Genomic DNA, 10,308 nt, shown 5'->3' with positions numbered 1-10,308 from the left:
GAACCGATCGTGCACATTTTTGTAGGACCCATAGCAGCTCACACAGTGCCTAGCCCTAAGTAGGATCTTTGATTCTTAAACCAATGACTTTTTCTGAACTCATCGCCGTGCTAGAAAAGGCCCACAGCTGAGACCCAGGCTGGAGGATAGCCTGGTCCCCATTTGGGGGTCAAATGAGTAGAGCAGGCAGGGGTCGCTGTGTCCTAATGGGTTGGGCCCAGACGTTGGCAGGGAGACTCTGGGCCTCTGGGGACACTGAACCTTCAGGGGAGTCTGGCCCAGACCTAGCCAGGTGGCTCCTGCCCTCAGGGGCTGCTGAGTCTCAGGTAAGGGGACAGGTCAGGTCAGGCTGAACCCCTGGTCAGGTCAGTCCCCGGCCTGGAGCCTCTGGGAGGGCAGGGCGCACTGGCCAGGTGACTCAGCCAGCAGGGGCTGCCGAGACCCAGATGGAGGGAGGGGGGATTGGTCCCAGGCCTTGGCATGAACTATGGGCCATCGAGGGGCTCTGAATCCCGGGTGGTGTCAGTCATAGGCCTGGCATGGAGGCTAGAGTTCGGGTGGGAGCTCTGTGTTCCAAGTTGTGAGGGGGCATGCCAGGCCCTGGGCAGGGGAGGGCGCTGAACCCTGGATTGGGGTGTCAGTCCCAAGCCATGGTATGGAGACTACAGGCCAGCAGCGGGGGGTTGAGGGGGTGGGTGTCTGAGTCTCGGGAGAGAGGGTCACGATAGCCTTTCAGCCAGCAGGGCAAGCTGAGTCCTGGTTGGTATCAGACTCAGGCTTTGAGCTGGAGACTCTGGTTCCACGGCAGAGGATGCTGAGTCTGGGGTGGTGTCCAACTCCAGGCCTTGGCGTGGAGGCTCCGCGCGGGCAGGGGACGCTGAGTCCCAGGTGCAGGCGGGGTTGGGGGGGGGGGTGGTTGTCGAGGGGGTGGGTCCCTCGCCCTGGCTTGGAGACTCCGGGCCGGCAGGGGGCGCTGAGCTCGCGGCGGCGCGGCAGCCGCCCGGCAGGTGGCGCTCTGGCCGCGGCCGAGGCTGGCGGGCGGGCGGCGGCGGCGCGGCGCTGCGGCCGGCTCGCGGGCCCGGGGAAGCGGCGGCGGCGACGGCGACGGCGGGAGCGGAGGAGGCGGAGCGGCGGCGGCTGGCGGCGGGAGCGGCGGCGGCCCCGGGCGGGCTGGGGTGCCGCTGGCCGAGCGCACAGGCCGCGGCCCGCAGAGCCCGCCATGCCGGCGCGGGTCTGAGGCGCGGCGAGCCAGGGCCGAGGCGAGCGGCGGCCGCGCCGGCCTGTGGCCCCGCAGCGGCCCGGCGCGGGCCCGATGAGCGGCGGCCTCGGCCTCCGGCGCAGCCCGGAAATGTCCGGCAAGATCGAGAAAGCAGGTGAGGCGCGCGGCCGGCGCGGGGCGGCCCGTGCCCGGGGCGGACGGGCGGCCGGGCTCCCGGGGGGGCGCGGGCCCGTCGCCGCGCCGGGAGCAGAAGTGAAAGCGCCGCCGGGCCTGCCGGGGCGCGTCTCGGGCGGGCGGCGGGCCGGGCCGCGCGGCGCTCCCCGGGGCGCACGGCCGGCGGGGGCCGGGGTGCGGGTGCGGGCGCAGGGCCCCGCGGCCGGGCCGGTCGGTGCCCGCCGCTCGGCCCACGGCGTGAACTTTGAGACAACGGCGGCGACCGGGGACTGGGCAGGGACCGCGGCCGCGTGCCCGAGTGGCTCGGCGGCGGGCGGTTGTCTTTCAGGCAGTGAACAGAGCAGAGCCATAAAATGTGTCATTTCTGATGAGCCTCGAGTTTATATTTAACCAGAAGTATCCACTTCGGAGGCTTCAAAGGAAGTGGGCAGGATGTGTCTAGGCGTTTTCAGGGCGCGGGCGAGCTCTCCTCTGGTATCAAGCTGAGCCCTGGAAGCGGGGCTTGTGGGGAGCCGGTTGGGTTGGGGGTGGGTTGGAAGTCTTGATGCCAACCCCATCCCTTTGTGTGCGCCTGGAAATCCCAGAGCCTCGCCTTCCGGTTAGCTGGGTTTTGCCCGGACGGGGAATAGAGTCTCCAAAGATTCTACTCGGGCCGTGCACCTGGGGCCCAGGGCTTAATTAGCGACACCTTGCAGGGCGCATCCTTGAGTCGCAGGTGAGGGAAGCGGGCGGTCCTGGGCTCCCTAGCGGGGACATCACTGGTTGTCATAACCTGGTACCTTGTCATCACCTTGGCAGCCAAGCTATGGAAGGTGGGAGCTTAGGGGAATGGATAGGGGGAAGGTTACACTGATTTTGGAAGTTGCTGGTTTCCCAGGTTGAACCAGGACACTTTTCGGAGAGGCGCCTCGGAAGTGGACCGACCCGGCCGTGTAACTTGCAGGCTGTGGCTTGAGCACAGGAAGGAAATTTTCGTCGCCTTCTTTGAGGGTTTTCTGTGTATCCGGCTCTGTGCTGAGCACCTTAAACGTATGGCTTACTAAATCTTCGTAGATTCTCTGTGACAGAGAACGTGGTCCCGGTTTGACAGGCTTGGGGGCTCAATGGCTTCTCGTAGGCCGCCCGGCCAGACGACAGCGGGCCGGGCCCTGATGCCCTGCTCTCTGAGTGGAAGCCTGGGTGCCTTCCTTGGGGGCAGGGCCCTTGGCTTCAGGTGCTGCTTCTTGGGTATTTCTGTCACTGTTCTTCAGGGCCAGGGCCGTGCCCAGTGACCAGGAGTTTCCTCCCAGCACACATGCCGTTCCAGAAATAACCTCTGGTTAATATATGCAGTGTTTCTCAGGATGCGTCGCATCTCTGAATGGTATTGATGGGAAACTTGGCTGGTTTATTTTCAAAATAGCATTAACAGGGTTTTGTCTAATTATAAGGATAATTGAAAAATTTGTCAATCACGGAAAGCCAAAAGAGCACAGTGAAAAGCACCTGCCACCCCACGGGCTGCTTTCCACAGCTCAGCCCTCTCAGAGGAGCTGCCACGTGCATCCTCTACTCCCTGGAGAAAGGAGGCCTGAGGCCAGTTCTTTTCGGCCCAGGTTATGCCTGGGCACCTCCATCGGCCAGGGGCTGTAGCAGATGCAGAATCCAGTGGTACCTGCCTTCGGAGAAGCTTGTCTGTGGGTGGGAGAGCTGGCCCCAGCATCACCCCTGGGCTGCCAGGCCTCGGGAACTGTGGGGCAGCAGGAGGCGGGGCCCGTGGGCACAGGTGAGGGGTGGCCTGTGCGCTGAGGGCATGGGGAAGGCTCTGGAGGAGGGCGAGGGTGCCCCACGTGGAGGTGGGGGAAGAGGCCAAGCAGGGGTTGTGGAAATCTCAGGAGGAAGATGCATGTGGTGGGAGGCGGCTGAGCTGAAAGTGCTGAGGTTGGCAAGACCAGAGATGGCAGCTCACGTGGAGCTAGCGGGAGTTCTGTCCTTCTAGTGTAAGGTCTTCTGCTGCGATTCACACACAACTGTCGAGGAAGCCTGGGACACTCTGGAATGAGGGGTACACCTTCTCGGTGGTTTCTGCTGGTCATTGTGGGTGGCTTTCAACTTTGCATTTTGATGAGATTTCCCGTTCGGTTTCTAAATGGACCTACTGTGAAGTCACCCGCAAAGTGTTTCCTGAAGGAAGGGTCCTTAGGTGAAGTGGCGCCTCCTGTTAGCAGGTGAACAGTCTCTGGGAAATTACAGAGCCTGACACCCAGTCAGTGCTCATTGTTGTTAGGTTTTGCTGTTTTCTGTTGACTTGAGCAGAAGAGTTGCTTACATGTGTTCATAATCTCTTCTCTCTGATAATAGGACCAGTGCTTTCACTTCTCAGGGCTTAAGGGAACCAAGGTTTCTTGAGTGTAAAAGAAAACTTTGTGTATCCCTTACAGCCCCGAGACTCTTGCCCATCCTTCCCACCTGATACCTCTCGTGAGCCGCAGCCTCTTCAGCCTCTGGGGGAGATCTTTTTGAATCTGTCTGTGCTGCTTTTCAACCTGTTTACTTACTGAGCAGTGCCTGCCTGGGATGGGGGTGTCATACATACTGCCCTCCTAGGAGGGCCTACCCTTCTGTAGGGACCAGATTGGCTGTCTTCAGTTATCTGCTCTGGGCCCAGTGGGGGATGAAGACAGTCTGGGTTCCAGAGGGTGGCACAGGATCAGCTTGCTAGCTGGTTGGGCCAGTCCAGTTAGGCTTGGTGGAGAAGGGTTGAATTTGGAAGGCCAGGAAGAACGCTGGAGTGGAGGGGGAGGCTCCTTGGTGTCTTCCAGAGATAATGGGGAGGCGGGGAGTGAGTGGAGCCAGACAGATTAGGGCACTCCCGGGGTGAGCTTTCGGGCAGGCCTGGCAAGGAGAAGAGGCGCTTCCCTGGGAACTAAGAGGGACTTGTTCTGGAGGACCCACACTGGCGGGAGATGTGTGCAGTGCTGAGGCCACTTTGGGGGACCAGTGAACCTGGTTCTGGCGTGTACGCGTTACGGTGGGTCTCAGCGTGCTCATGCTTACTCCCAGCAAATGCACTAAGCGGAGGGAATTGAAGCCTTAATGCTTCTGGAGCTGAAACACCTCTCTGGCCTGGTGAGCAGAGGTGACAGACTGGTGGCTGTGGGCTGGATTCAGGCAATGGATGTGTTGTGTGTGATCCATACATGTTCTTGGAGAAAAAGGAAAGAATTGATGGTCGGTATTTAACAATCAGGAAATGACTCACAAATCTCAGGTTTCTGGTTCTTTTGGAAAAGGAGCAGCTCTAGTAACCCTGGGCGCTTGTTCCTACGAGGCCACTGTGGCGGGGACCTCCCACTCCTGCTGCCAGCCCCAGCGCTGATTCCTGCTTCCCACTTGGACTGTTGACGTTTGAGTTTGCATCCCTCTCCTTGCAGAAATCACTCGTGTTTGTTTGCTTTTTATCTGGACTTTGAAGTCTTTGCCCCATTCCTTCATGGATTTATTCTTTGATCCCCTTGCTTGGCACTGATCGAGGTCCTGTCCGGCGCTGTGCAAGGCTCTGGGGAGCCAGCGGTGAACTCGGCGAGCATCATGCCGCCACACAGGCCTTACCTCTCTGGCAGTGTGGGGAGCGCTGGGGGGGGGTTACAAGGGATCCCATCAGACTCACGGTGGGAACTGCCTCTGTGAGGGGCTGAGATTTCAGGTGAGCCGTTAGTTGGGTGCAGCAGGGCGGGTAGGGAAGAAGGTGGCCTCAGTTTCACCTGTTGTACTCATCAGAGAGTCTTAGGTGCTCATTCCTCAGTTCATTTATCAAATAGTTTATCCAGAACCTCCCAAAGGCCCAGAGTTTCTAGTGTTTGGGATACAAGAAAGATTTGTTCTTCCTGGGCCATACCATCCAACTGGGGCAGACAATAAAAGTAGACGTCATAAAGATATAAATTACGCAGGTTTTTCTATTTGTTTGTTTGTTTGGGGGGGCTCTTTCCCTGCTGTGTATTTCCAGCAGACCACTGGGAGTCTGTCTAGGAGTTTCATCAATTACCGAACCCTCTGGCCACCCTCTAGGCCCCCTGTGGCCTCGGGCTACTCCGAGGGGCTGCTGAAGTGGCAGCAGACTCAGCCAGTGCCCTGCCCAAGGACTGAATAAATACGGTGTCTCAGACTCAGGTGTTGTGTATTTCAAATGTGTGAAGATGCTTTCATTATAAATTAAAATGAAAAATTCACACTGTCTGCTGTCATAGTAACTTTTTGTCATTATGTATTTTCTCAGAACAGATGAAAAGTACAAGTGCAGTCTGTCACATGAGGCTGCACATTTTTGGCCTAGGAAAGAGTCCTTGTAGATCAGCGGTCACTGTATTTTGATCAATTTTAAACTCCTCTCAAATTTTACACTTCCTTTTTTTCCCCACAATTATCAATCTTTGCGCTCAAAATGTATCCAATCAATAAATACAACACTCTTATGGCACCTGCTAGTCATTCATTCCCTCACTCCTGTGGCACTTACTGCGACCCTCCACCCTCCTCGTTGGCAAACACTGTGCCGCCTTGTGGTGGCCCGGAGCCAGCAGGAGCCTGGCCCGCCCGGGCTCTCGGTCCAGGGGTAACATCAAGATGGTCTTGAATATTTGTGCAGTTTCTATAGTTTCCGCCCGGAGTGCATTGACAGATGACCTCATTTCAGTTGATCCCTACAACAAGTCCTGAGGACTAGAGCAGGGCCAGTTATCCCCGTTTTACCCTGAGGGCAGTTCCGGCCCGGGAAGGTTGGTGATTTGCCCAGGGTCACAACCCTGGTGTGGTGCAGGGCAGCGGGGCGCCCACCTCTGCTCCGACTCCTCCAGCCCTTTTCCAGAGCACTGCTTAGAGCTTCCCACGTTGCTGGAGACACAGTAACTTTATCTTAATTATTGTTCATGTTTCTAAGTTTCTTTTCTGGTGTTACAAAAAAAAAAAAATCGCCGTTAAATTAGGGTAGGCCAAATGCAGTCTTTAGGCTGCATATGATACTAATATCACCGGCAGTACTGTACGGAGGTAAAAAATAGCACAGATGCAGAGGCTAAATACATCTTAAAAAATCAACCACAGCAACCCCAGTGTTTCCTGGTCTCCTGAGCAGCTGTTGGCAGAGGTGGTTTGAATGGGATTCCTTGTAGCCAGCAGACCTGATAGGAGGCCTGTAAAGATGAGTCATGTATGAGTTTGCAGAAAAATCATCTCCCAAACCAGCCCGGATTGGAGAATGCCTTGAGCACAGGGCTGGGGCTTACCTCAGTCCAGCTGAATGTGTTCCCGTTGCCATAATAAGATGACGCGCTGGAAGGAGTAGCGGCCTGGCAGGCCGCTCCGCTACCGCACCCACATGGCCCCGACTGGGCGCCCGGCTGCCGGGACAGGTGTTCCTCTGACTTGTCATCCACCCTGCCCCAGAGGCTGTTTTATGATTTAAAAACAAACAAACAAACAAAAAAACCAGTTTGTGAATTATTAAGGGATCTGTCATCTTAGGTTGTGGTCATTTGTTTTAGACCATTTGACCATGTACGGAATTGTGACCTTGGGAGATTCGTTCCCTTTTCTGGGTCTCATTTTCTCCATCAGTGCCAAGAAGCGGGGAGAGGGAGAATCTAAAATTAGTGCTTCCTTGTTTTGTTTTGTTTTAAAGCATCAGGCCTTTTATAACATATAGGAAAGCTCTTAGCCAACCATCAATGGGGAGCACTTTGGACACAGCAAGTCCTTACCACTCAGCTGTGGCCCCTGAGGCCCCTCCTTGGATCCTCCACCAACACAGTGTGGAGACCCACTTCCTGGATGCGCTCAGCCTCCTCTTCCAAATCCGCCTTCCTTTAGGCTCTTCGTGCCTTCTCTTCCTCTAGCAGATAGTGAATTCCGTGCGAAGACCCCAGATAAACCCTTTGGATAGAACGATATCGTTTAGCTCTTTCAGAAACCAAAGCCCCAGATTCCTTTCCTCAAGTTAAAAATCAACAAATACAGTTTTAAATAGACCGTTAGCCCCTCGAGGGAGTGTGCCTGTCTGGTCCACCACGGGGTTGCCACCACTGTACCTACAACGTAGTAGGTGCTCAGAAACTATTTACTAGTGAATTTAATTAATGTTGTCAAAGAATGAACTTAGGTTTCTGATTCCAAGTCTCAAAATCAACTTTAAATGGAGCTTCTTCTGGGTTTTGAATTGCCAACTGAGATGTTTCTTGGTGAGTTAGTAGGACTAATACTCTGATAAGGGTATGCAGTTGGTTGGGGTTCTGTGTTAACCATATACATTGATCAGTGTTCTGGTGTATTCTTCCGAAAATTGATGAGGGGGCTGAGATGAAATTCCCAGCACACTCTTGGGGGGGGGGAGAGCTCTAGGGAGTGACGAGAGGCCGAGGCCCGTGCAGCCCGGACAGTCTGGAGCTCCCGTTTGTGGTGACTGTGCGTGGTTCTGGGGCTGCACAGGAGCGAAGTACTCTTAGGCAGCGCTCATTCGCGTCGAGCAGTTGTGATTTTGCCTTTCATTTACAAACCACAGCACATGCCAGCTCTGTTCTGCCTGCCAGTGTGACCAGCGCCATGATGGGAGGCCCTGTCTGTACTTGTTACTTTTTTCATTTGGCCTCTGAGCGTTATTTCGGACCAGCTCCCTGCACCATCAGCTCTCTGTTTATGGAGTGGTCGTACAGTACACGCTGTCTTCGAGGGGCTGGAGAGGCAGGCTGTTGGTGTTCTGTTGGCGCCCCCTTTCTTCTATATCAGGGGGTTTAAGCAGAGTCTCTCTTGCCACTTCTTCCTCTTTGTGAGTGAAGATGCAGTGGAGAGACTTACCTAAATGGATTAGAAATCTGGCATCAGATGGTCACAATTCCTCTTTCTCCCCACTTCTTTTTCCAGGCTGTGGGGTGGAAGATAGACGATAGTTCTCTGAGCCTGTCCTGTCCTGCAGTCTGGACTGTGTCTTCCTAAAGTACTGTTACTATGTCATAACAGCTCAGACCCTTTGTTCCCATTGGTCCCTTAAAGATGCTCTTTCTCCTTGCTTTTCATTGGCTTGCTGGCTCCACACAGTCATTTTACTGCAAATTAAGTTTCAGGATCAGGAAACTCTACCCTGCTTTTACAGTGTAGACGAAATGGAGCTGTCAAACCCAGGATGGTGTGTGGTGCCTCCTGGGCCGGGCACAAAAGGGCGGAGTTCAGGCATTTGGTGTGGACTTGACTGGACGCACACTGTGCTGTTAAGGATGGGAGCAGCCCGTGGGCCCCCTGAGCAGAAGTGTGGTGCTTGTAGTCTTTGGAAGAAGGAAGGCGCGGACATGGAATGAGAAGACAGGACAGCGGAAGTTCAGTGGAATGAGATGGCACCGCATAGCCACTTAGTTGGCCCAAAACAAGCAAACAGAAAAACAAACAAAACCTCTGGCTTGCAAACAATGGTTGTATTTATTTGCTGGGTCTGGATGATCACGTGTGCCCTCTGTCCTTCAAGTGACTATGAATAAATAGACGGATGGTTGTGCATGGGTCATGGATTTGGCTGCTCTCAACCTCTCCTTTCAATGATAAATACAAATAAGAGTAGTAGCTAACATTCATTAAGCACTTACCACGTGCTGGTACCAGGCTCTGTTCTGTGTATTTTACACACATGGTCTCCTTCAATGCTCACAACAGGAGAAAGGTACTGTTACGTTCTCCTTCTACAGAGGACAAAACTCCGACACAGAGCTTTTCTTTTGTGCGTGGGATCCTGAGATCCAAAATAGCTGAGACTTGCCTATGGTCATACCAAGTTGAGGCCAAGACAGGACTAAAGCCCATTTGACTATGTCCCATTTATCCATATTTTCATTGGCTGTGATGACATTGGACATTGTTCTCTTGGCTTTTGTGACTTGGCTCAAAATGAGCATCCACATTTCCAGGGACTTTTCCATCACTGAGGTGGCTGCTACACTGAAAGGGCCACCTGATAATGTTGGAGAGGATGCTTGAGATGACATTGGTCCCCTGGCTATCCTGCTCCAGCTCTCAGGGGGCCAGGAAGCCCTGCTTCTTGCTGGGTGACCTTGGGCAAATTGCTTAATCTTTCTGAGCCTCTGGTGCCTCTGTTGTAACCTGATGAGGGGGACAAACCCATCTCCAAGCCCTTTCTAATGCTGATTCTTTGTGAGTCTAGTCTGCAGTTTAAAGGGGAGTGTGTGTTAGGGTTGTTTTGTTGGTTTTTACTGACACTAGTGTTGCATGGCATGTAACTATTCATCATCATGATAAAACTTACATGATCCTTTGTAGCTTTCAAAACACTATTATAGGCATCAGTTTTTTTGCTCTTGTTTTAGGTTTTGTTTGTCTGTTTGTTTTGTTATTAAAAGGTGTTAGAGTAACACAGCATTTTTCCCAGATGAGAAGGGTGACTGCTCACGATTGTTGAGTACTTCCTGTGTCCTTGGGAGTTTTACCTTTTTATTTTTTAATTTTTTTTAATTTATTTATTTGGCTGCAGCAGGATCTAGTTCCTGGACCAGGGATCAAACCTGGGCCCCCTGCATTGGGAGTGGGAGTCTTCTTCTTTTTTTAAGATTTATTTTATTGTTTATTTATTTATTTAATTTATTTTTGGCTGCATCGGGTCTTAGTTGCAGCACGCGGGCCCTTTGTTGCAGCACGCGGGCTTCTCTCTAGTTGTGGAGTGCGGGTTTTCTCTTCTCTAGTTGTGGCGCGTAGGCTCCAGGGCACGTGGGCTCCATAGTCTGTGGCACGCGGGCTCTCTAGTTGAGGCGGGCGAGCTCAGTAGTTGTGTCGCACATGGGCTTAGTTGCCCCGTGGCATGTGGGATCTTAGTTCCCTGACCAGGGATCGAACCCGCATCCCCTGCAGTGTAAGGCGGATTCTTTACCACTGGACCACCAGGG

The 10,308-nt window shown here is 54.0% G+C and overlaps 1 protein-coding gene across 6 annotated transcripts in view; it reads left to right on the top strand.

Annotated features, from left to right (window-relative positions):
* Positions 1-1,074: 1,074 nt before the first annotated feature.
* The window catches only part of RAPGEF1 (Rap guanine nucleotide exchange factor 1), a 139,960-nt gene continuing 130,726 nt past the window's right edge, over positions 1,075-10,308 (top strand). For 2 of the 6 annotated variants that reach the window (XM_082400707.1, XM_082400705.1), the window contains exon 1: positions 1,075-1,373. In XM_082400707.1, coding sequence (XP_082256833.1) covers positions 1,313-1,373 — 61 coding nt within the window. In that variant the 5' untranslated portion in view covers positions 1,075-1,312. The remainder of the gene's footprint in view (positions 1,374-10,308) is intronic. The other 4 variants (XM_082400712.1, XM_082400711.1, XM_082400703.1 and 1 more) reach the window with 3 other exon arrangements.

Source organism: Balaenoptera borealis (assembly GCF_965194805.1).
Source record: "Balaenoptera borealis genome assembly, chromosome: 8".
Classification (NCBI taxonomy): Eukaryota; Metazoa; Chordata; class Mammalia; order Artiodactyla; family Balaenopteridae; genus Balaenoptera; species Balaenoptera borealis.
This window is presented reverse-complemented; position numbering and strand designations above follow the sequence as displayed.